Consider the following 25,594-nt stretch of genomic DNA (forward strand, 5'->3'; position numbering starts at 1 on the left):
CTCTGGCAATGCACAGAGACTATAAATGAGCTGTGGACAATGTCAGAGCCTGGCTTGACCTTTGACAGTAACCTGTAAGGCTGAATTGTGCATCTCTGCATCTGCTAATAGGAAAAACAAAATGCTATTAGAGAGTAATATGGTTTTCTGAGAGGATGGACGTAGTCTATTGACAGTTGCAAAGAAGCTGCCCTAAATTCAAAGGCTATGTTGAGATTCTAGAAAGTCTTAGCTAGATTCTGGAAATCACTAGACTTGTTTCTCAGCATGTACTATGATTTGAATGATGTGTGCAACATTTCAACATCATGTAAAAAGCACTTGGGAAAAGTATAGCATTTGTTAAAACTCAGCATCTATCTTCCTCAATTTATAGTGCTTTTAGGTAAGTTTTCTGTTTTAGCTTCTAACTGCCTTAGATGATATGGAGATGTGGAACTGTCCTATTCAGGAAGGTTTTTACCTTGTGTATTTTTCAGGTTCTTGGCTTCAGAGAGGTTCCTGAAGTAGGCTTCAGCACACTCAGGAGTGACTCGTAATCCAAACTTGGACTGAAGTATCATCAAGATTGGCTGTGAATCACCTTTCTCCAAGCTCTTGTTAATCATTGATATTCCGGTAGCCACTAGGGTAATATAATTACATAGAAAATTAAGTGTCTTATACTTTATGTACCCATAACTCTAGCTCCAGCAACTTTGAAAATGGACTTCTAAGGCTGGCACACACAGACAGCATGATATACACAGTAATTCTGTGGTTTACCCATTTGCTCCTTTGTGCTTGTAAGGACAGGTATTTCAGAGACCATCAAGCATGTTAGGTAGAAAGTGTGTGCTCCACCTAGACTGGGAAGCAGCCACAGCACAACTGAGAGCGGTGTAGAGAGCAGAGCTGCTCCCCAAAAAGTGACACACACAGATTACAAGTAGGGGAGGGGTTGAGGATGGCAAGTACCCCCACATTCAGCCTGCCCTAACAAACAGGCCATCATCTGCTGATCACTTGAGAGCCTTCTAGAGGTACACAAAGCAATTCGGTTACAAGCTGTAAACCTTAACATTCACTTTTACTGTAAAAAAAAGGGAATTAAAACTGATTGCCTTGAATAAATTCTTGCAGCAACGTAGTCAGCATCCTGAAGTAACCCTTTCTTGAACTCACCTTCAGGAGCTTGTTTGAAGGAAATTCATGCCCTTGAATTTGCCAGAAATGCAGCTTTTGCTTCCAGGGCACATAAAAGCACCCAGAGAGGTGAAGCATATGTAAACTTTGAGGTTAAAAAACATTGCCTATATTCTAATTCAAGACTTCCTAAGCATCTCTTGCGTAGTGCAGGTCCCACCATCACTGAAGAAACTGATTTCAGTACACCTGACAGCATGTGGGAATACATGTGACTTCAAAGTGCCTTACATGCTAGATGTTTAGGCTGCTTTAGCCTTTAAAGGTGTTCATTCACAGTAAATTCAAGATCCATGCTGAGGGGAACAAGTGAATAGACATATGTCTAGAGCATACACATTAGATATTGGCTTAAGTGAATCTGGCTACCTTTGCACTCCACAGTTGCACTTCATGCTGCAGCCCCAAACACTTTTACTTATCTTGTGTCTATCCAGATCACTACACAGAGCTGACCCAGAAGGTGCTTAGTGTCAAAAGCCTACATATGGGAGTCATCCCACAACACTAACCAAGCAGAAGGGTATTTCAGTAAGAGAAACAGTTTGTCTTTATTGGTAGTCAGACTAAGGTGGAATGTCTAGCTTTGGCTAGACATTAACTCATTAATCTAAAAATACACTGTCAACCAGCTGAGAAACAAAGCGGAGGCACAACACCACACCACCATCGTCTGGATTTCTATCAGATAGCATCCTGCTATTTTTCTGTGCTTTGAAACAGATGCTGCCAAGCATGCATATGCTCCCTGTAAGACTGGAGGCGTCATTCTACCACTGCCATTGCATTGTGATGCCCAGGCATCTGGGCAGCAGCAAGAAAGCAGGGAAAACTAAGAAGATAGGGAAAATACTCATTTCAGCAGAAAATTAAGTGCTAGCAATTAATACTGTGGCTCTTGCTCTAGAGCAGGGCCATGTAGACTCTGAAAAATTATAAGATAAATAGGGATTAGCCAACTTCAGCTGCAGAAGAACTGTCACCTCCAGTCTGCTTCTATAGCAGTTAAGATGCCAGTACCAGGCTGACCCTGTGAAGGGCTCTTTTCCACACCCATTCTCCCTTCAAACAGCTGTGATATACAAAGCTACAGCTGTCTGGTGTGATAAGCCTGAACTCTCAACAAGGCCAAAGATCAGATTTTTCCTATAACTTGGACTCTCCCATGACAGACAGACTCTTCCTGTGCAAGATTGAAGTCAGTATTCAAGTCTATTTCTGATACTTGGCCAATTCCATTTTGTCCTCCACTTAGATAAGGAGTACAATAGTTGAAGTGATTGAAGAAGTGGAGTAAGGTGATGCAAATCATACAGCAAGCACTGCAAAGAATTAGGAAATGCAGTAGCATTTACTGAATGCTTCTTCCTAAATAAAGATAAAAGATATAGTCCTTTACTGACGGGAAGAACTGTAAAAGTATTTTAAAAAATTAATACTGTAGTATTTAATATTTTTATAAGGCATAAAAATTAGTTTGGAAGTGATCAAAATTTTTTCAGCACAGTTGCCAGTACTTTCTCTTATTTTACTGCTTATTTTATTGTCACTATGCAGCAATCTCAAGAATACTTTTTTAAAAAATATTTTTCAAAAATAATTTTTTTACTGCCTTGCAAAAGGTTTGAAGTTGTTTACCTTTCAAAAATAGTATCTCTGTGATAGATCAAGTAAAAGTTCATTTCCAAATTGTGATCAAGCTGAACTTTCAGTTTAGACTATGTCAACACAATATGCAAACTTCCTGATACAGGATGTGTTTGTGTTACAGGAAGTATCAGGTTCTGTGCCATGGTGAAATTTTAAATCTTAGTTTCTAACTGCTAAACCTTAGAGCTTTTCTGAAGAATGTTCTGTGCTGACAGTGCTTCCTTTCAACCCACAGGACAGAGTACAGGAGATTAGTAGGTTTTTTTCCTACATGTGACATGTTAAAACAGTTCCACTTGAGCAACCTTGATTGTGAAAAATTGTGTGGGTACTACCAACACAGATTATATGAAAAGATTTTACTACAACAGCTAGGTAGTGGATGGAGCAGTGGCTTATCATTAGCAACACTGTATGGTATTGGTATAGGAATGCTGTGCTAATTTCTGCAGGTTGTTTATGATATATGTTCTTAATGCTTTTACAGCAGTGAACACAAATGTTTTCAAGTCACTTTTTAGGTTTAACTCACATCTGTTTATAAGCTATGCATTTCCCCCCTTCCATGTGCTCAGGTGTTTCCTTATGGCTCTTGGGGGGCACTGATAAAAGCTGGGTTTGACCATAAAAGAAGGTATCAGTACTCCTCAGTACAAGAGCTTGGTTGAGACAACATGTATGTGTGTGTCTGAGAATGTGTGTGTTTTCTGTCTCAGGAAACACAAGTCAGGTGCTTTCAACTATGGATGTGTGACCTACAAATGTGTGACCTACACATGGATGTGTGACCTACAAAAATACTTCAACTATTTTCAGTGTAACTGACTTATTACATGAAGACTGTATTAATTGTTTAAATCAGTTCTAAAGTAATAGTAATGCAAAATGCAATGCTCTATTTAGTATCCATTTAAATAGCAGCATTAGCTATTTATAATAGCTAGCTGTGTTTCTTTTTTTCCACCCACAACTTCCCAAGCACTAACTACCGACATGCCTGTGAGTACACAGGCTGCCACACTGCACTAAGGATGGCTGAGCACAGTGCTGCAGGAATGCACTGACTTCAGCAGTTGTATTCACAAGCTCCTAAGGTGCAAAACAAGGCGACACTGACTCACCCAAAGCCAAGTCAAGCAGAAGGCTAACCAATACCCAGTGCCTTGCTGGTCTGGGTTGGCCCTAGGCAGGAACAGGCAGGCAGCCCACTGTACTCTCCAGTATGCCCCATCTACCCAGCTATGCATCTGCATTACTTGCCAAAGTTTATTATATAGTATAAATATTTTTACAAAATTAATATATTCCACATAAACTTTGACAGAAGGTGTTGAGTGGATTCAATACACTATACCCTGACAGGGTAAGCCTGAGAATTTTTCCTCTTCCTTACAGATTAGAAGAGCATATACTTCATCCCAAACAAATAAGCGCTCTTTTTACACAAAAGTTAATATGTTCCTAATTTCTGTTAGCACTTCATATAAGACAATATAAGGGAATATGAATAAGCAAAGTTGTAAACACATATCTGCTTTTAAAATACACATCAAGAATTTAGTCATAAGAAAAATAAGCTCCTGAACAGCATATCCATTCTCATTCAGATGTTTCAGGAGCTATGTGAAGATACACTGACACTAGAAATCTTGGTCATGATGTTAGCCTGTATAACCAAATCCACTTCATTGTTATCCAAGCCTTAAAGTTTACTCCTTTAGATAAAACTAACACCACCCCTGTAGTTCTAAATCATCTCAATTTCAGTAAAACAAAGAATATGCATTCATTTCTTTTCATGTATTTAAAGGCCTTCCAGCCTTCCCTGAAGTGGAAAAAGTAAATTACCAATGTCAATCTCTCAAGACTAAGAAAAACAAGAGCAGTGCAGATGCAGGTGAATGCTTACTGATTGCTGCTTCTTCTATGTTGTTATTGCCATCACTGATTCCTCTTTGTATTTCATCCAGCCACAGAAGTGCTGATTCATCTTGGGATTCCTGGACAAAAGGATAGAAAAAGGCCTTGAAAAAACTGAACTATAAGAAGACTTGTCTGAACATACTAATACATCTCCAATGTACAATCTCCATTTGCAAACCCCCAAACACTAAAAAGAAATTGACTGCTTAAAATCACCAACGAAACACATTCCTATTCTATTTACTGACTTGAATAAGCTTCCATTCAAATACAAAGCTCTGAAGTTTTGATATATAGAAGAATTTATTTAAATCTCCGTTTTTGTCTGCAAAACCTTAGAGCTCCTCTGAAGAATGTGCTGTACTGACTCTGCTGACATAGAATTTATCCTGCTAAAAACGAATAAAAATTCTGAGCAAAGCTAGAAACATTTCAATTTCCATTATATGTAGGTAAAGTAGTCTGAATATCACATAAACCCATAAATTCTCCGGCAGCACTGTGATAGCAGAATGGAGAGAACAAAGCAGAAGACTGCAGGAAGTTGGCTTTCTTTCAAAATCCCTTATTTGGAAAGGATCCTTGTGTATACCTGGGTACACATAACATTAGAAAATAACAGTGAAAACTGACATAGAAAGACTACTTAGGTTTCGTAATGAAGACTTAGCTCAAATGGCAAACATTTCCAAAGCAGTAGAGCAGGTATTACTCTTCTTACAGGCTAACAGCGGATAATATTAAAACCAAGTTATAACAGAAAGTACAGGAAACTGGGCTCTACATCCCCTCTAACAAACCCTCCTGTCCAGGTTCACAGTTGAACCAACACTTCAGCAGACCAAATAGGGTTTCAGGGCTAAAGTAAATAAACGAAAAAGAAGTGCTAGGTCTATAATAGACTAATGATGAGAGAAATTAATGTGTCAGTTCAAAAAGATCTAGGATACACCCACAAATATTTCAGGAAAAAATCCCAGCCAAACTAAAACACTGTGGAGAAAGAATCAGCTTTGCAATGAATACCTCTAGTTTTACCTCTAGTCTTATGTCCAGGCCAAAGATCCAATAAACCTGATATCCACAGAAATTACAAAGGAAAAACAGAGTAAAAACCCCTAGAGACATGCTCTTCAGTTTGTATCTTATATATAAACAAGGTAGCAGAATACATAAATGACATCAAGTAGTGCCAAGACAATCATAGGACAGCGGATCCCACATTTTTCTACTGAGAGTTAGAGTTATCAAGAGAGTATATAATAAATTCCCAAACTACAGCTGACAATTTTGAGAAAAGGATTGAGAAACTGAAAAGAATTCCTTATCTAGTAACAAGCACTTACACATTAAATACAAGAACAGATGCAAATACTGCTCTGCAGCCAAGTACAGTTTATGCTGAGCCTCACAACTAGGTTGGAAGCCAGACCAAGACTTGGGCTAATTTTGCTTGCTGAAACAAGCCATTGCTTTGTTTGCCATTCAAAGGAGAGGAGAGAGAGAGAGAAAAAAAAACAAACCCACACCAAAAATAAAAAAAAAAAAAATCCACAACAAAACATTAAAACCAAAAACCAAACAAATCAAAAACAGGCAGAGGAAAAGGAAAGGTTGAGCAAAACAGCAGACGAAAATAGGGGAAAGGTTTTAGAGGCTGCAGGCTGTGGAGGAGTGGGAACTGTCGGAGTGGAGCCAGTAGCTGGATCGAAGGAAGGAGACAGCTAACACTGGGTAGGGAGGCAAAAGGCAAAGCAGAACAGTTTTTTTAAGGTACATTCGCACATGTGGCTTCTTTCCACCTTTGCCTTTGCTAAACTGAGATCATCACACATCTCTGAGCCTGTCTTCTCCCCAAGGAAGGGTACAGAGTTCAGCCATGTGGCATTTTGTTCTCTAGATGAGACCCTTGAGAATTTACTAAACACATCTTTGATTTTTCCAGAAAACACCTTTCTACCCCAAATATCTGTATGTACAAGTTTCAGTAGAACGCTGCACAGAAGCTTCAGGGTCGTGGTAAATTAGGAGTTAAATTGCTGCTGTAAAGCAATTTTATCTCTGTGTTGGGCAGAGGCTGAAACTGAGTCATGTGTGCATATTTGGATACGTCACACCCTCTTGCTGTAGTAGACAAAGAACAAATCAGCTCCTTACCATAAACTTCATGCTTACAGGATGCTTCTGCAGGACAGATCAATCATTCTTTAGTCACTTACAGAGTGGAAAAAAATTCCCCACGAAACGCCTCTCAAGATGAACTAGAGCAGTACTGTTGTTTGACTTACAGGATTTCACACACTACAATGAAGATACTGTTTTTCACTGGACTGCTCTCTCTTACTTACAGTCTTTCCACAACAGGTGAGTCCTTCTTTCTGTATATATTCCATATTTTAGTCAATAACATGGGCTTTTTGATAATGTTGTCTCTTAGCAAGCTGCAAACCCGAAGTGGGTTGCACATGTAACATTAGAGAAAACTGTAAGAAGTCTCATTTAAAGCAGATTTTTATTCTTTCATTTCAGAGACATTTTACCTCTCCCCAGTCATTTTCTTGAAATAATTTTATTTAAGGGAATAAATAAAATCACTCCACTCACTAAAAGCACATATTTTATTTAATAGTTCCGTAGTGATACAATAATTTTAAATCTGTAGTATTTTGTTTTACAGCTTCACAGATGGTGTTACTAGAAGGAAATGCTTAGATAACTATTGTGATAAAAATAACTAAAGGAAATTATTAAATCATGTCTCCTTTTTCTCTCTAGAATTAAAGCTGTTTTCAAATCATATATGTATACACATACTATATTTATACATGCCCATGTATGCACATACACGACATAAAGAGCTGTTAAAAACTAATCTTCTGGATTAACTGTCAAAAGTAATATTAAAAGGAATGGAGTCTACTAATTATGATTTCAAAATATTCTACCATAAATCTGCCAGTAAGCATTGATAAAACAGTTTTCCATATTTTATTCAAATTATTATTTCCATATTTTATTCAAATATGGAAAGGTAAAAAAAAAGTACACAAGTTTTCATCCAAATTTCAATTTGCTTCTGAATTCCAGTTTTATGGCGCATGCTTCAAGCTTTACAAAGTCTTTTTGCATTAAAAACAGCTGAAAACAATTTTACTTACACAGCTGTTTACCCTGCTAAATTATTTTAAAACACATGGGTTTAAGAAAGCATTTTGGGCACATTTGTGCTTCATGTGGAAATGACAATATCTCTACAAAGTCCTCTACTAAAGACTGAAGAACAGGCATTAATAAAAGTGGTATTACTGTTTTTTTCCACATGCTAACAATATTTACTCACTGAAAACTTTCCTACTTCTTGAAAAGTTTTATTCACTTACCAGCAAATTACACCTAGTACCAGCCCAAGCATATGTTGTCATATGTTGTCTCAAAACTAGCTACCCTCGCTCAGGCACAAGAAGCTGAAAAGATTTGGTTTGCTTTAGTCAGAAGCTGAAGAATAACATTAATTTGATATGTGAGACCAAAAAAATTGAGGGTATTTCAGTTTTTTAATTTGAAAGTTTCAGCCTGTGTTAGACCAGACAGTGCATTTTGCATCTTTTGCAGCCATGCATTTCATATACGAAGTGATAAGGATGGAAATACTGTTTGCTTTGGAAATTCTGATCAAGCCTAAACTAAGGCTGCTGCTTATATGATGAATTACTTATATGATGAATTACCAACATTACTGCTGCAGAGGAAAAACCCTCCACAGGTCATAAACATTACAGAAGATTTTTTTTCACCAAAGATTACTGAAAACATGCAAAAAAGCAGGAAGATCAGCTTAGTACTAAATTAACAATATATTTTCAAGATTGGGTGTGAAATGGTAAGTGAAGACTGTTCTCAGTACATTTGATATGAAAACCCAAAGCAAAGGAGAATGTCACAAAATTTTTTGAAAATATATTGCTTTTCACATAGAGATGTTTACCTTCCTCTCTCTGTACCTGAAGGTGAGTTATATTGCTGATATAGTAGTTTGTAGTTTTTAATACCTTTTTGGTGTTTTTAAGGTTCTGAATTTTCACAGAATGGCTCTGCAATTAAAACTGTGTCTCTTATCAAGACTTTCCGTGGAATTTCAGCAAGAGACTATGATTACATCCCTCCTTATGCTATAGAAGGGGAGACAACAACCATCCATATCAGAGAAAACAAATGCACTTCAAAAAAGTCAAACGACTCCACTTTAAGAGAAGTGAACAACACCACACTGAAATACTTGAACAGTTCTCTGAGCACCAAGCTAATACCTGCCATCTACCTCAGTGCTGTTTTATTGGGTGTGCCATCTAATGCCATCACTTTGTGGATGCTGCTGTTCAGGATGCGCTCCATGTGCACCGCCATCCTCTACACAAACTTGGCTGTTTCAGATCTGCTCTTTTGCATCATGCTGCCCTTCAAAATAGCATACCACATCAACGGGAACAACTGGGTATTTGGGGAAATGATGTGCCGAACTACCACGGCGGTGTTTTATGGCAACATGTACTGCTCCATCCTGCTGCTCACGTGCATCAGCGTCAGCCGTTACATGGCCATCGTTCACCCCTTCACCTACAAGAGCCTCCCCAAGCGCGCCTACGCCATTGCCGCTTGCACTGCCGTGTGGACCATCATCTTCTTGTACATGCTCCCACTTTGCATCATGCAGCAAAGCTATTATGTGGAGCAACTGGGCATTTATACCTGCCATGACGTGCACAATGCCTGTGAAATGATATCTTCCTTCCAGTTCTACTACTATGTTTCTTTAGCTATTTTTGGGTTTTTGATACCTCTTGCAACTATCATTTTCTGCTATGTCTCAATTATGCGGACACTCAAGACTCATGAATGGTTCTGGTATGTTAAAGTCAGTCTTTTGATCCTTACCATCTTTGCTATTTGCTTTGTGCCAAGCAATATTATCCTTATTGTCCATCACATCAACTATTACTATTACAACACAGATGGGTTGTATTCATTTTACCTAATTGCTTTATGTCTTAGCAGCTTAAACAGTTGTCTTGATCCTTTCCTTTATTTTCTGATGTCAAAAATTAGAAGTCAATCCAATACTTACCTAACAATGGTTAAAATACACAGGGAAAAATGAATTTAGTCCCATATTTCTATTATTGGAATTATGACTCCGTATAGCATTAACACAAACAGCAACAAACCTCAGGTGTGACAATTAAACTGTAAAAAGTGTTAAATACCCACAATTTACTTCCTTCCCCACAAGAAATATCTCCAAAAGTACACTTCTCCAGATCTATAATTTTATCACATGTATTGCACAACTGTGTACCTAGATTCAAGGAAGAAGTTATACACTTCCTTCCATTTCTTTCTGAAGACATGGAGAAGCTGCCAAATAATCAGTCACCACAGCCTCTGAACTCCAGAAGAGGAGTCAACATTCAAATAGTACTTTTAGGCCAGTTCATGATTTCAAAATACTTCAAATCAGCTCTCAGCCAACCATCACTGCAGGAACAAGTTTCTGGCCTAGTGGAAATGGGAGCAACTAAAAGCACTTTTTACATACCTGGGAGCTGTCAAACTTTGTTAAAGTTCTCTCACACACAGTCAAGAACAAATAGTGCCCTGGATGTTGGAAATGAAGAGCCAGAGTCCACATAGTTTTAAGAAGCAGTTTATCTAGAGTGGTAGATACAGAGCCTGAGTCTTCCAGGGAAACATTCTATGAGGCTGCTTAACCAGTTTTGCACTGGAGACTTGTTCTTCCACTTTGCCAGTGCCTGCAATCCCCTAGCCCACAAGGAGTGCTGGGAGTTAAGCCTTATCAGTATGAATCCAGGCACGTGTTATTCTTGCTTGGTAAGCAGAATGGGGAAGCTATTTTGTAGTATTCTCTGTTTCCATATCCTGGCAGGAAATAGCTACGGTGTTACAAATACTGCAGCTGGTTATGATTGATTGTCCTCATTAGGAAAACAAAGGGTCAGCTTTTACCTTTAAACAGATTCCAAAGCTACATATATACTAAGTTCCTACAAAATTATTGCAGTGATTATTGTTTGCATTTGTAACTGCAGCATGTAAGACAGTGAGGAGAAAAATGTTTTATGTTCGTTTGATAATAGTATTGTAAACTTTACTTAAATAAAATAACTTGCACCGGAAAATGCCTCAAGGGAATTTGCAGCCTGGTAAGACTCCCCCTTCTTTAATTTCTTCTGGCTCCTAATTTAAGTTAGTTTTAATCTTGGCATTCCTTCAAAAAGCACAAGATGGGATTTTAAAGATAGTTTTAAAATAATTCAAGTGTTATATAGTTATTGAAAATAAAGTTAACTAAATCTGTGTTCCCATCACTCAAAAAACCCCACAACCAAACACAGGGACCTTTTCACAGTTTGTCACATCTGTTTAACTTTTTAGTTATCCATAATACACTCCCTAAACAGAGGGTTTCTCTTTACTGGGAATACACTTGATTTGAAAAGGCCTTCAGAACTGCTAAAAACTGTGGTTTAAGATTAAGATTAAGGAATAAATATGTTCCAGGCTTGCATTTTCAGTTTCAAGCAAGGAGCAAATAGGACAGATGTGAGATTAAAACCTGTAGCAGGTTCTGGCAGATTTGGGTACAGACTCTACTTCCCCAAAGCTGCCGCAGCTACAGAGAAGTGACAGCAAGCTGCTTAGAGTAAGTGAGAAGGTTTGACCCATATGTTTTTCCAGATGTTGGGGAACACAGGAAGTTTACAGGAAGACCTATCTGATCCTTGTAAATCAAACACTCCCTTTTACCACAGCTCACTCTTAGAATCTGCTAAATGCAACTAAAGACAGATCTGCTTTATAAACAAAGATGAGAAAAAGTGGGAAACAGACAGCCTTCAGAAACTGCCCTATCTTTTCAATTGTGTTTGGATTTTTTTTTTAAGGAAGGTTCCATCTAAATCATCTTTTACCTAAAGAATGGTGACGTCTGTGGGATTAACCACCATAAAGAGTAAGTCTGTATCTTAGTATTTCTTAACAGAAATACTGACAGAAGCTCCTGCTTCTGAAACAGGAGCAATACTGCTCTTCACAGGGGGATGTTTTAAGTAGTTGTCAAAAGACTGCAAAACCAACATAGCTCAGAAGAGAAAGGCTAACAGAAGTCTCTTGGAATATCACAAATTTTGAAGTGAGAAGATTTCAAAGAGATTGCACAATTTTGGTTCCAAGACTTGGAAATGCTCATTTGTTTCCTATCAGCACGTTCACACAGCAACAGGAGAAGGTTTGCATTTGTGAGAAAAAACCAGGCAGGGTTGCTGTGTGCAGGCATGTGGGTAGCTGTGAGCTCTAGGTCTCTGCCTCAGGGGCATCCTGGCTTACTCTGCATGCACACGGTATGTCCTGGGCCAGCACTGTGCAGCCACCACCCGCATGGGCACTCTGCACACAAACACCAACCCTGACCCAGCCAGCACAAGTAAAGTCAGCGCATATGAAACCCTCCCCAGCACACATGGCAAGGGAGAAAGCTTTTCAGCATTAAGGGCTTAGTGAAGCCAGCCCTTCCAGGGAACCCAGGCAAGAAATTGATTTCTGCAAACGCCTTTTCAAAACTCTGACAGCAGAGTACAGAAACACAGCAGGTACCACAGGTACAGAAACACAGTTTCACAGCAGGTACCACAGGTGAGGTAACAAGATAGGTGGAAGATATTTCTACTAGTCAAAGTTTGCAGACTTTCTCCAGCTGACCATATTAGTTTTAGGGTCACACTGTGTGAATATTAAGCGTGTTTTCCAAACACTGGACATTTTAGGTGCTGTGCTAGCAGCTTTAGCAAATCCTGTGTTCAGTCACATACTGCAAGCCGTTAGGCTGATCTTTGTTTATGCTTCCCTCAGCTGTAATGTTAGCCAGGTCACTGCTTTTGGGGAAGCAGATAGCAACATCCTGCTGATAGGTTTAAACTGAAGGCACGTACAAGACTGTCAGCTTGTTCTTACATGATAAAGCTGTAACAGAAATATGTACAAAAGTCCACTATAATAAAAGAGCTCAATTCACAGAGACCCCTCAAAGTACTTCCCAAAGGTTTGTTAAGGAACACCATGACTATGTCTCCTTTCTGGCAAAAACCTCAATTTCCATCCATATTGTAGCTACCTGCCTGACATAGTCATGTAACTATATCCTTGCACAAATTCACTAATATGTCAGGACTGCTGCTGACTACATTTTGTAATAGCTGCAGCAACCTAGTAGAACTAAAAATAAGTGAGGTTACATCAAGCCAGTAGCAAGACACATGCAGAATATGTCTTAGTATTAATACATTGAGAATTAATCCCCTTTGCCAGTCAGAATAAGTTGTGGTGTAAAATTAATTAGTGCCAGTTTGTTGTCATAGGCTTATTTACAACCCCATTGGCACAGCTAATCCAAACATCAGGGAATAAGACAGAAACACAGATGCATGAAAAGAATTGTGATTTCAGTTCCTACAAAGAGCAACAGTGAAAACTCTAACCTTGCATTTCTGTGCCTTGGCATGGTGCAGAATATCCTGATAATGCCTTGCATTTGCTGATCTCACATCTTGAAGCTTGGCTGTGGGCAACAGCAAAGCTTCTAGAGTTTTCTCCGGATTTCCTTGGTCAACTGCTTCATTAATGTGGCCAATTGCAATGATTCCTATGAAACAGAAAAGTTAGTAAGGACGTATCGATGAAAGAAAGATACAACTTACCCCATCTCAGGTACAAACAAAGCAGTAAAACAAAGAACAGAAAAATCAAGCAGAGTAAAAAAAGTAAGAAGCAGAGGCAGCAACAGCAGCTGACTTAAAATTACTTTCGCTCTAAGATTCACTTGAAGCTATTATGTTGTACAGTATTCCTTCCTGCCACAGTTATTAATTTACCTGAATCAAACTCTTCATAAAAATCAAAATTATCCTTGACAAAAAAGGAAAATGGACTTCCCTACTTTCTGGGCAGAAGTATCTACATGAAGTTTAAGTAAAGGTCAGGTGTCACATCTATTTATATTCACCAACATATTGGCTCACAGTACTGAAAGACTTATTTTCAAGTAGTTTAAGACCAAATTACTTGAAACTCTGATTTGGACAAATACATACATACTGCACTCCTAGCTACAGCATTACATAACAACTTAAAGGTGAAATTACAGGAAATTAGGTTAACAAGCAATCTTATAATGTTGACCAGTGGCTCTCAGTACTTTAGTCAGCAAGTAACAAGGCGAAGTGTATTTAAACAAAACATAAACTCATTTTCATCAAACTTGTCTCAGCAGTTTAAAATTGGGTTTGTCCTGCCCCTAAACAGTGTTAAAATGTGCTGTTTGTGGTTGTTAAAGCCACCCCAGAAAGGCATCAGCCAAGGGCTTCCCCATCACCTGTGAGGTATGACATCTGTGCTGGCAGTGGATTGTCTCTCCACAAGTCACTCCCAGACCCACCACAACCCACCAGCTGGGGTCACAGATACACATCATCATAAGGCTTGGGGAATGATCAGTTTTTCTAAGATGGTCCCAAAGAAAGACCATGTAGACATGGGACTTGTTTATGGAAACAGATCTCCATTCTTCCTCTGCTCTCTGACCCAAATCACCATCCACAGGCAGAGGTTAGTGTCACTGAAACCAAGTGCACCTATTTTGGTACTAAGACCTACACTGCTAATGCAAGACCACCCTTCTTAAGGTCTGTTTCAAGTCCTAATGTGTGCAGCAGTTCAGACAAAAAAAGCAACTCTGTCACTCAAACTGCTCAGCACACCACCCTGCTAAAAGGCACACACTGCGAGCAAACTGAGGATCCATGACAACCACTTGACTAGATTTAGGGAGTAATAATCCAGTTTCAGTAAATCTGTAATATGAAGTTTCTCTTACCAGTATGAAACAGTAATACTAATGGGAGTATGGGAAGGGCACAAATAGACTGTTTTTTACAAAGGCTCTCAAAACTGCACTCCAGACTGCCTCCAAAACAGCAAGCAGTCTGAAAGCTGCCCTCTCATTTCTTTGTTCCAGCAATTTTGGCATAACTTGATAGCCTCAAATTTCTGAACAAGGCCATTCAGTATATAAACTTATCTACCAAAGACCAAACTATGTCCTCCGTGGGCAATGTAAAGGAAGAATTACTTACTTTCATTTTCTTCTTGAATTTGCATATTAACCATGTCAATGCAGTTCTGGATATCATTCCAGCTTAAATAATCTTGAGATGAAGCCTCTGACTTAATAGACAATAGTGTATCAGCATAACTATAAGAAGATATAAAATACATAAGTGTATTTTGTGTATAAGAGAAACTGCCATAAAGCATTAGTCAGATGTATCATCCACCATTTGGTGACTCGTATTTTTTTCCAGTGAATGAATTTCAGACACACTCAGCTCTTGCTAGGAATTATGCAGGCATGCAAACTGCCTGTTTTACACATGCATTTCAGGATCTGGAAAAATGGCCCTATACAGTAATTCAGAACACTTTTCTTGGCAATATGGGATGATAGCAATACATACACTGAACATACAATTTGCTGTACAGTGCAACAGATAAATGTGGGAGAAATTACAGTCAGTTTCCTGCTTTAGAAAACTGTTGTTGACTTCTTGAATTCAAAGACCAGAATTTCAATTCTAGCATCAGGAAGTAGCACCTCCTGCTACCTCCATGTGGAAGATGATGGGCCATAAGCAGAGAAACGGATTTTAAAAAAATCATGCTTCTCTTGCCACAATTCAAGGTCCTCCAAGCACAGTCTTTGTAGCCTGTGTCTACTCTTCTTAGAAGAATCACAGATCAAGATGACCTGGAAACCTTCACAGTAGTGTAAACATATGTATACACAAGTTGAATAATTTCTGTATTCCCACATCAAGCATACAACTGCCACACTATGACAGATCAAGTACATGTCTATTTTCATCAGAAGAGGAATGAATAGTTGCCAGAAAAAACAAGAGATTCATCATTTCCTAGTCTGATTTGTCCTTCAGTCATCCAGTAGCCTGCCTTTAAGGCCTTCCCAAGCTGGAGGTTATGCATAACTTTAATAGTTGCAAACAAGGCTGTGCTCTTTTAATTTACCTATTCTTATTTGAAATCTTGTATAATATTGAGGAATGAGTCCCACTAGGTGTTTTGTGAGATGACAGTCCTTTATATAAATTTTAAACTTTATACTTGATAGGTTCTGATATTTTATTCATTCAATTCTCATAGGAAAATAAAAACTAGAGTTACTAGAAGCTAGTAACTTATTCTAATAAGCTTCCCCACGACATGCACAGTTTTGGAGACCTGTGACATATTTCTCCTAAATTCTCTCTTCTAGGAAACATCTTTCTAACAAGTTAATCTCTTCTGATGAAAGCCATTGAACAGCATCTCCTTCACTGAACTTTTTCTAGCTCTCCTGTATTCCTTCTGGTATTGTGCAAGTCAAAGTTTCCTGGGATATTCAACATATGGTTGGCAGGAGAGGTTAATATAATGGCATAATAAAATTTTATTTTATTGCTGAGTCCAACTGATTCCTAATGTTTCATCTGTATTGACTGGCACCTTAATCTTAAGACTGGGTCACTAACATCAGCCAAAAATGCTGCATTTGGGACACTTCGGAGTCTATTTCTGCATATTTATAATGTTACTTCTCTTTCCCACAAGCACCATCTCACATTAGCAAAGTGGCAGATTAATTTTGCTCTGTTTTAGGTAATTCTTCTCCCTCTAACAAAAACACTGGCCTCTTATTCCTAATCTGATTGCTTTCCTTCCAGCTTTGAGGCACTGAGGAAGGGCTGCTCTCAGATTCATGTCCCCTGACAACCTGGTCAAGATCTTCAGCTGCTCCTGCCCCTTTTGCTTTCTGCTGCCTTCCAGAAGCACATGGAAACTTCCACCACCTTGGCCAAGTGAAGGCTGTAATGTAATGTTGAACATGTATGTGTGCCACAGAATTGCCCTCAGCTTTTTAGCAAGCAGGACTGTGCTATATTTTTCAGACATTTGCAATTCTTAAGCAGAAAAGGGCTCAGCCATAGTTTAAGGAACTTCCTGGAGCTTTAGGTATTAAATATTATTTCATTCTAAAGATCATCTTTCAGAATTGCAGAGTGGTTAGTAGTTTCCAGCTACAGTTGGTTCATGTTTTAGTATCTGTAAAAATTCTTGTCAGATCTTAATGTTTGCTTTCTAAGGATATTTTCCCTGCCCTCACACATCTGTAGCCTCCAAATCTCTGAGGTTATGTGATTGCTTATACTTAGATACACAACTAGTTCAGCAATGGTTATATTATCCCTTATTAACTTAAACCACAGATGTTCATCTTCCAGCACTTTAAACTTCATAGCCACAACACAAGACAGCCCACCCAGTAAATTGCCTACTTATTTTTTTTGCAGAGGTTGCCAAGTCTCATCCAGACAAGACACAATGAACCTTTACCGTTGAAAGTTTTCCTCTTCCAGATTATTGAAGCCAATGCATGGGTTTCTGAGATGATTCTTTATCGTTAGGTTGTCCTTATTTTCCAAGGCCTGGTTTAGCAACACAACAGCTGACAACATTTCTACTGCAATAGACAGTTCATCATGTGCCAGGTAATTCTGTAGGACAATAATGCACTGCAGTCAGGAAGCTAAATAAGCAGTGTAACAAATTTGAATTACACAGTCTAGATACCGTCAAGGAGATGGACTCAATTTAAAAAGCCTAGAAGGTCTCCTACTCACAGGCATGCCAGATTGACACAAAATAATGATGGAACTTACTGGGTTTGCTATATGACCCATCTATTCAGCCTTTCCTTCTTTTGTCCCACAATCCCATCTCTTCTGGTCTTACTCATAGCAGGGGACTACTTTTCAATACAGTATATAAACCAGAGTTAGTCCTCATTAAGAGCATGCAACAATTAAAAAATATCAGTTGATTTGTAGCAACACAAGAGCTCAGCCAGACTGAAGTGTGTCAAGATTCAATATTGTCTATTCAACCGAAACCATTCATGCAATATGTTACACCATGGCAAGAGAATTATGTCTGATTTTACACAACAACATGCTATGTTTGTGCTCTTTCATGGTTTGACTACATAACACCAATGAGCAGGTTGCAAGCTTTTCACTCTTACCACAGCATTCTGTTGTTGGAGGTTGAACAGCTCAGTCTGATAGACAGCAGCAGCAAATGAGTGAACAACAGGCAGCTGTGCCTCAGGTTTCATCAGTGCAACCAGTGTTTTACTAGGATCACAGTTACGAATTGCAGTATTGATATTGTCAACCGCTATAAGTTCTAAAGAACAGTAGGGAAAAAAGCTTATTAATTTTCATATGCCATTTGCTCTTCATGCTATGTAGATGACAATTATATTATTCCAAAGAAAATAACTTGCTGTCATAAGAGGAAAAAAAGTATTTTTGTGAAATTTTTCAAGACACAACTGCTGAATGTTGTGAAAACAGTCTGTTCAAAGGTACGCAGCAAATAATTGACTGGAGGACTTTAAAGTTTCCGGTCTTCTAGAAATGAGACACTGCTTATTGTACCTTTAACACAAAAAAAGGAACTGACCCCATTCTAGAAAGACCTAACTCCTCCTGCGTTAGCTTGCATCAGGTACTAGCAGGTATATCAGCTCCAACACCTCAGTCTTGCTTCACCCCAAATACTCCCTGCCCTCTGCACCATGTTTGCTCCTTCACCTCCTCCTTTTGGCAGGACCTAACTGAGTTAGGTAAAACAAGCCTGTCCCACAACACCAACAAAATTATTGTTGTCCATCTCAGGAGGTGTGATAGAAATCATCCAAATACATTGGGGGATTGGGATTTTCTGCCAGAAAATCAGTAGCTGAACCAATGGAAAACCACATGCTATGGTTTCTAGGACTTTCTCTGCATGTCAACACCTGCTCTTTGTCTGCCAGCGTGGAAGATCAGTCCTCACAAGCACTGCCATATAGAAATGAATCCCTTTGCTACAGAGCTCAGATTTTCATTTAAACAGACCACAACAGAGGCATAGGAGAAGTATGAGTGTAACCCTTTTAGGTACCTGAACAACTCGCCTGTTTTGCTTTTGCTGAACTGACTTCATCACAGGTTTGAAGCCCAGCAGAAAAATGCTGAAAACCACTTCCCACATGGGCAGCTGCAGAAGTGTTACAACACCTCTCAGCTTAGTCAGTGCCACCATAATTGCACATCTGGAGGAGTCACCTCTGAAGAAATCCAGGCCAGGACACACCCAGAAACACACTGTACAAGGGACCACTCTGGTCTTGCAGAAAGGGAAACAACCTTGAAGGTTAGAGTTCATGTGGCCAAGTAAAGAATAGCAATTATGTAAACACCTTTTCCATCAATAACCCCTATTTCCTCCACCTTATCATATGACTTTTCTATGTACTATCATCCAGGGAATACTTTTAGTCACCACTGACTGCTTGAGTCTGTACAAGACTGCTTGTACAGCAGACACCATCCACAGTTCACGTATGCAGAACTTATATAACACAAAGACTTTGTTAAGTATACAGGCCAACCAAAAACGGCTCCTCGTCTCCCATTTCAATTGTTTTGGAGCATAGTCATATGGGACCATGTTGTTCCTTGAAGGCTATTCCTGAGGTTAGAAAAAGGAAAGGCTCTCACAGATAGAGTGTGCATGCGTTTTTAGAGGAAAGAGCAAAGAGGAAAAGAGTCAAGGTCCACAAATGGACTAGACTAGTTCCGCAGCCAATAACCAAGCTACTGATTTCTTATTCTGAAAATGAGCATGCAACTTGCAAAACACACTGTTGCTCACAGTCCCATAACAAAACCCACTAGTTGTAAGAACTAAATTTCTCTCCAGATTGCTGTTAATGCTTTTCAACATCACATTTTCTTCTTTCTTTCCTTTACCGAGAGGTAACTCTCTCAAAGCAAGTACTCCTCAACGTGGCTACCTTATCTGAAATAGGCACACATGTAAGGTATCAAGTCAAACTTGTCTTCTGGCTTAAACTGACCTCACAGTACAGCTTTTAGGCACAAGAGCAATCAGCCTGCATTCAAAGCATTGGAAACAGTACCAGAGACAAAACAGCCACTAAGACATGCCCAGATGCAGCCTGAAATGACAGCAGATTAACCAAAGCTTAACTTCCTAGCAAAGAAGTTTCCAGTCAAGAGCAGCAATACATGCACTGCAAATTTAGATCCCCCTTAACTATATTTTTTATCAACTATAACTTGTGTCATATGATATTCTTAGCAGAATAAGTTAGATATAGATACATGTGTCTAAAAGTGAGAATAATTTCCCTCTGTAATGTGATTTCAAAATATTCTTCCGTGTGATCATTCTATTTTAATTCTGCAAGTATGATCATTGCTTCCAAGTGATGACTAATACTGCACTGATATATATTTGTTCAAGCCACCAAGCCGTGCACTGTTTTCAGTTTTAGCCAGTGTGTCTACCAGTGGCACAAATTATTCACAGAAAAAAGTGTTAGCTGTCTCAGGTAGGAGTACACCCAGTGCAGCACAGATTGGTGACTTGGCAATTGTGACACTGAGACAATCAATTACCAGAATAAAAGGCAACACATATGGTTTCAGTTTGAGAAACACTGTATATGTGCAAGAAATGGTGGACTCAGTTCATCAGCTTAATATAATTAAATGGTGATGGTAAAAAAAAAAAAAGAGTATTAAAATGGTTACTCACTAAGTTTGTGAGCCTCAGCTTCAGTATTGGCAACACTAACTTCTTTCTGTATTTCATTTTTGTCGAGCATATTTGGAATCCCTGCTATCTAACAGATCAGAAAAACAAGATTTAATTATGGTTTTGAGTCTGATGGGAGATAAGGGATAAAGCCCAATGATGGTACATTAGGACTATACTATCACCTGTGCATCAAATACAATGGCACAGCAATGTGCTGTAAATGCTGGTAAACACAGCATTAATCTTTTCCTGTGATTTTCATCATACTTATTTGTTTTCTCATTAAAAGCCAATTGCCCTTTAATATACTGTTAATGATTTGATATTACCTTTATTTGTGCTCAAATTATAATTAATTTTGAAAACAAAGTATTAGGGGCTGCACATTATATTTCAAATTTTCTTCTTACATCTTAGTAATGATATATAAGGGCATCATGCTCTGTAGAGCAAATGCAGCTCTTTGGTGTTAATTAGTACATCAACTATGCTGAAATCTTTACAAAACTTTTCATAAGTGGCAAAGACAATTTCTCTATGAATTAAAATCAACTAAAAAGGTGCAAACTGACACACTGTACCTGTTCCATTAAATTACCTGCATTTTCTGTTCTTTAGAATCACACAATTGCAATAGGTACCACGAGGAATTTTGCGGCAGAACTTCAAGCAGGCTCAGAGCAGGATGGTTCAAACCTGCCATCAGTGCCACTTCATCTTGCCAGTCAACAGCCTTATTCACTTGGACTAAAGCTATGTGAACTGAAATGAAAACAATGCCTATAAACAGCAAATAAGGCTTTTGTGGGAGGAAAAAAAAAGGCCATTGCTCTCAGCATCTCACTTGTAAAATCCAGCTAAGGTGCCAATCTTTATCTAGCAGATAATTGTCTCTTTCAAGTTCAGTCCTACAAAGGGAGTCTCTGGCTCAGTGTGACCCTATGTGGGAGCAGTTCAGACACAGTTAAGTGGAAGCTTATGAATGAATTTTTGGCTCTATATAGAAGAGGGGGTCAAAATTTACAGTATTCTGCACACAAAAGGAACATAAGGAAACAGAGCAGGCAATAAGTGATTTGATTCAGAACTGAGGAATCCTTACAGCAAAAACACAAACAGACATTAGCCCCCCTCCCCCAAAGATTAGTAGAGAAGGAGTAGTTGTAGACATATATTAGCTACTTGTGCATATTTTGTAAGTTTCCATAGAAATATTTTGTTTGTTCAGGTGGACTCAAGTTGTGTTCAGCTGGAATCTGGGAAATCACGTGTTCTGTGCATACTTCCATAAGGATCCAGAATAGCTTACTGTTTATCTTATTGATATTGCCTTGAATCTCAGCTTGTGTCAGCAGCTCCTCATAGACATCTCTCTCTTCATCAGAGATTGTGCCGTTCTAAGAAAACAAAAAATTGTTGCTAGTACACACAAAACAATTTGCGGGGAGAGAAGCTATCAGCAGGTGTCATTAAAACTGCATCAGATGAAGTATTTGCTGGATGTATTTCTATAGGAATTTGTCGACCACATGAACTAAACTTTACGATAGTACTTTACGATAATTGGCTGAGCAATTTAGCTGAGCAGTGTTCTGCTTCCTGTAAAATAGCCATGCAAATATAGCATACCATTGTTAACTACAGAAATCATTAGCTGTCATGTAAAAGAACAAAGTAAATAATTTAACACAAAAGATTTGTGGCAGAGGTCATATTTTATATTCAAAAAGGGGTATCATTGTTTTCACAACTTTTTAAACAGTAAATTTGTTTTTTCTAAAGCGGTTGATGGTGGAAAATCAGTCCTTTTTAGCTTTAAGTCTTCTGGTATTTTTAGCCTTTGGGCAAAGTTAAGCTACACCATGCTCAGAGTAAATGAATTCGTACAAAATTGTCTATTGGCTTGTTCCATTACCATTCTCTTATTTAGCTTGATTTTTTTTCCCCAGATTGCACTGATTTTAAAAATTAAGTGAATTTTTAAAACAGTGATGCTACTACATGTGAAGAAACATAAAAGAACATGTGTACTAGGAGTACTAATAAAACACCATTACCTTGAGTCTTGCATTTGATTCTTTTTTCCTTTTAGCTTCAAAGAGTTCATTCTGATAGTCCTGTGCCAGTTCCTCATCCACGTTGAGCAGCATTGCATTTGGGTTCCTCAGAGTTGCAATAGTTTGCTCAGCTACTCCTTTCTCAACAGCTTCATTAATTGCTATTACTGCAGCATGCACTAAAATTAAAAGCACAGACCCAAATTTCAGGAAGTAAAAATGTCAAAACTGTCACTGTTTCTTCTGATTTATTTAAAATGAGTGTTTAACTTATGCTCAACAACGTGCAGATTCCCATCCAAACATCCCCCTCCATGTTTCCTCTAGACTGCAGCACTCTATGTTTACTCAAAGGTATCACATAGTTGTCTATCCCGTGTTCACTCTTCTCCCAACCAGGGGTTAGTACTTTACTGATAGAGAATAAAAAATGAGTTATATTTTATTATTCAAGTCTTATTTTATTTGGAAGACAATTACATTCATGAATTGAAAGCATTTTTGGTACTTTAAAGCTGCTTTTCTCCATAAAGGTACAAGACATGAAAGTATTGCCTAAACTCAGTATATCTGAAAGATGCCACACCAGAAGAGGAAATTCAAACTCCATTAGATTTGTTCTCTGGAAAAATACAGTTAAGACTGCCCAGACAGGGTACAGCCCTGCATATCACATCTAAGTGTGCCTGGAAAGAACTGGATCTTTGAATGTGAGGATCTCCATGAACAACTGGGGAGCCGGAGAGACCATAATGTTATAGTCCCCCTATCTGTCATCTGCAAAGTCACAGGACAACAAACTTCAAATGGAGGCAAAGAACATCCAGTGGGCTTTGCAGGGTTCTCAAAATGGTATTACCCAGGAAAAGGGGGAAAATGCCATTGGACTCACTACAGACGTTGACCAGCTTAAGTGTTAAACCTTTCCTTCGAGGAAACAAGAAAACTTCAACTATTAAACAAATGCTTGACTCCAAGAATTTAAGAGTCAAAAATTCTCTTGTTTTTTCACACACTAAATTTGCATGAGTGTACAAATTCAAAATCCCTTGCAGCTGAATTAGGTGTGGAGTAGTGGCTAACACACCCTTGCCAGTTGTTCCCTGCACACATATGGCCCTAAGATCACTTGAGATGAAGGACTTGCACTGGAGCAACACTTTATTTGGACCTTCATGCTACAAACAGATCCCAATGACTGACTGGTGGCATATGAATCTCAAAGATTTTACAGCCTTTACTATATAAAGTGTAATTCTTTATAAATGTATGTCCAGATCGTATTCCAAAGGAGGAACACCACAGCTGCCCATTTATCACCACAGCAGCTTGTCTAGGACTTACTTGCATGGCACTAAGAGATGTATGAAGGAAAACACAACAGCCATGTTTTTTATTCCATCAGTACTTACTTGTTACATGGCCCTGCATGGTTCTGATGAAGCGGAGAAAAGTGGTAAAAACCTTTTCTTTATGTTAAGTTTAACTGAGGGACTAAATATCTGAATTGAGAGACCTGAAGTCTATGAATGAAAAGAAAGATGTTTCAGATTTGAGGCTTTAGGAAAACAAAGAACTGTACAAGTTTAGGAAAGTAAGACAGGAGAGCGGATCACTGAAAACTCAGCAGGGGCAAATGAAGCATGAAGTGAAGCTATATATCCTCAGAGATGGCAGCTATTGGAACAACTTGCGTATTTTTGGTGGATACTCTTAGCACTAAGTTCAAGCCAGAAAACTGTTCTTAAATGATTTCACTCCAGATCAGTTCAGTACTGTATCAGATGGGGAATACAAACAGCTAGCATGGTGGAGGAGATACAGGCAGAAACACACACTGGTTCATTTGTCATTAAACTTTGTGAAAAGGGAAAGCTCACACTGGATTTTAGGAAAAGGTTTTTCATTGAAAGGGTGGTCAGTCACTGGAACAGGGTACCCACAGAAGTGGTCACAGCAACAAACCCATCAAGGTTCAAGAAGCATCCAGACAATGCTCTTAACTATATGGTTTAGTTTTAGGTAATCCTATGAGGAACAAGGACTTGGACTCAGTTATCCATATGAGTCCCTTCCAACTTGAGACATTCTGTGATTCTGTGTACATCCATATCATCTTCAAGGGGTTAAGAGAACACTATTCTTCCTAGAAACACATATCATCCCAACACCCTCATATAACAAAACACATAGGAAGGATGTAATTTTTTCCACAGTTGTGTAAGAGGCATCACTGACCTAAGTGGAGCTAGTAAAAAGTAGTAAAAAGATAGGTTCAGGATTAGGATAGAAGTGAACAGGTAAATGTGGACCCACTTGCCAAGAGAAACAGTGAGAAACAGCCCCCTGATTGGGCTTGAAAGAGCAGGCTAGAAGCATGAAATAACAGAGAGGTTTTCCTTGTGGAATAAGCTGTCTGTGAAAGTACTTAAGCTTATTCTTTGCACATTGATTTCTACTGTTGCTGGCAGCAAAGTAGGAGTCATCAGCAGTTATTTCACTTCATATCTCCTTTTGCATACTCCGTTTAGGAAGAAGGATGGCAGAGCCCTTCCGCTGGCAAGGTCTCCGTATGTTCAACCTCACTAATGTATGAGGATTCCCATAGCAGATGGTTCCTGTTCTGAAGCAGAGTATACTATCTATAGCACAATGCTTGCCCAGAGGAACAGAACCAGCATCAGGAAACCCTGCCTTTAAGACCAAAAACACTTCAGAAGTTAAAGGAATCCCTAAACATTATAATAAGGCTTTCAGAGAAGGACATTCCAGCCTTTCATCTGCAAAAGGAAGCTCCCTGTAAAAGTGTTTGGTAGTCATTAAATCTCTGAAAATCTACTAAAAAAAAAAAAAGAAAAAAGAACAAAAAAAGAAAAAAGAAGAAAAAAAAAAAGAAAAAATAAGAAAAAAGAAAAAAAAGGAAAAAAGAAAAAGAAGAAGATAAACTATTCCCACTTCCAAAAGCATCGTTTTAATAGATAGTT

The 25,594-nt window shown here is 38.6% G+C and overlaps 2 protein-coding genes across 4 annotated transcripts in view; one reads left to right on the forward strand and one right to left on the reverse strand.

Annotated features, from left to right (window-relative positions):
- The window catches only part of IQGAP2 (IQ motif containing GTPase activating protein 2), a 128,216-nt gene that overhangs the window by 25,547 nt on the left and 77,075 nt on the right, over window positions 1-25,594 (reverse strand). Inside the window, exons 8-17 of one of the 3 annotated variants that reach the window (XM_050328750.1) lie at window positions 22,611-22,789; window positions 21,863-21,950; window positions 21,152-21,315; window positions 20,551-20,638; window positions 17,963-18,126; window positions 17,275-17,435; window positions 14,961-15,079; window positions 13,308-13,471; window positions 4,745-4,835; window positions 464-625 (exon numbers count right to left, since the gene is read on the reverse strand). In XM_050328750.1, coding sequence (XP_050184707.1) covers window positions 464-625; window positions 4,745-4,835; window positions 13,308-13,471; window positions 14,961-15,079; window positions 17,275-17,435; window positions 17,963-18,126; window positions 20,551-20,638; window positions 21,152-21,315; window positions 21,863-21,950; window positions 22,611-22,789 — 1,380 coding nt within the window. The remainder of the gene's footprint in view (window positions 1-463; window positions 626-4,744; window positions 4,836-13,307; window positions 13,472-14,960; window positions 15,080-17,274; window positions 17,436-17,962; window positions 18,127-20,550; window positions 20,639-21,151; window positions 21,316-21,862; window positions 21,951-22,610; window positions 22,790-25,594) is intronic. The other 2 variants (XM_050328751.1, XM_050328752.1) reach the window with 2 other exon arrangements.
- Window positions 6,300-10,950, forward strand: F2RL2 (coagulation factor II thrombin receptor like 2). The gene is made up of 2 exons (XM_050328766.1): window positions 6,300-7,122; window positions 8,826-10,950. The coding sequence occupies exons 1-2, from the start codon at window positions 7,065-7,067 to the stop codon at window positions 9,911-9,913; spliced, it is 1,146 nt and encodes a 381-aa protein (XP_050184723.1). The 5' UTR covers window positions 6,300-7,064; the 3' UTR covers window positions 9,914-10,950.

This window comes from Myiozetetes cayanensis, unplaced genomic scaffold (genome assembly GCF_022539395.1).
Source record: "Myiozetetes cayanensis isolate MyiCay16 unplaced genomic scaffold, myiCay2020 scf4, whole genome shotgun sequence".
Classification (NCBI taxonomy): Eukaryota; Metazoa; Chordata; class Aves; order Passeriformes; family Tyrannidae; genus Myiozetetes; species Myiozetetes cayanensis.

Excerpts from the sequence above, each read along its gene's own strand:
- F2RL2 (XM_050328766.1), top strand. The coding sequence starts at position 7,065 with ATGAAGATACTGTTTTTCACTGGACTGCTCTCTCTTACTTACAGTCTT. Across the intron at positions 7,123-8,825 it reads TTACAGTCTTTCCACAACAG|GTTCTGAATTTTCACAGAAT; the intron begins GTGAGTCCTTCT and ends GGTGTTTTTAAG.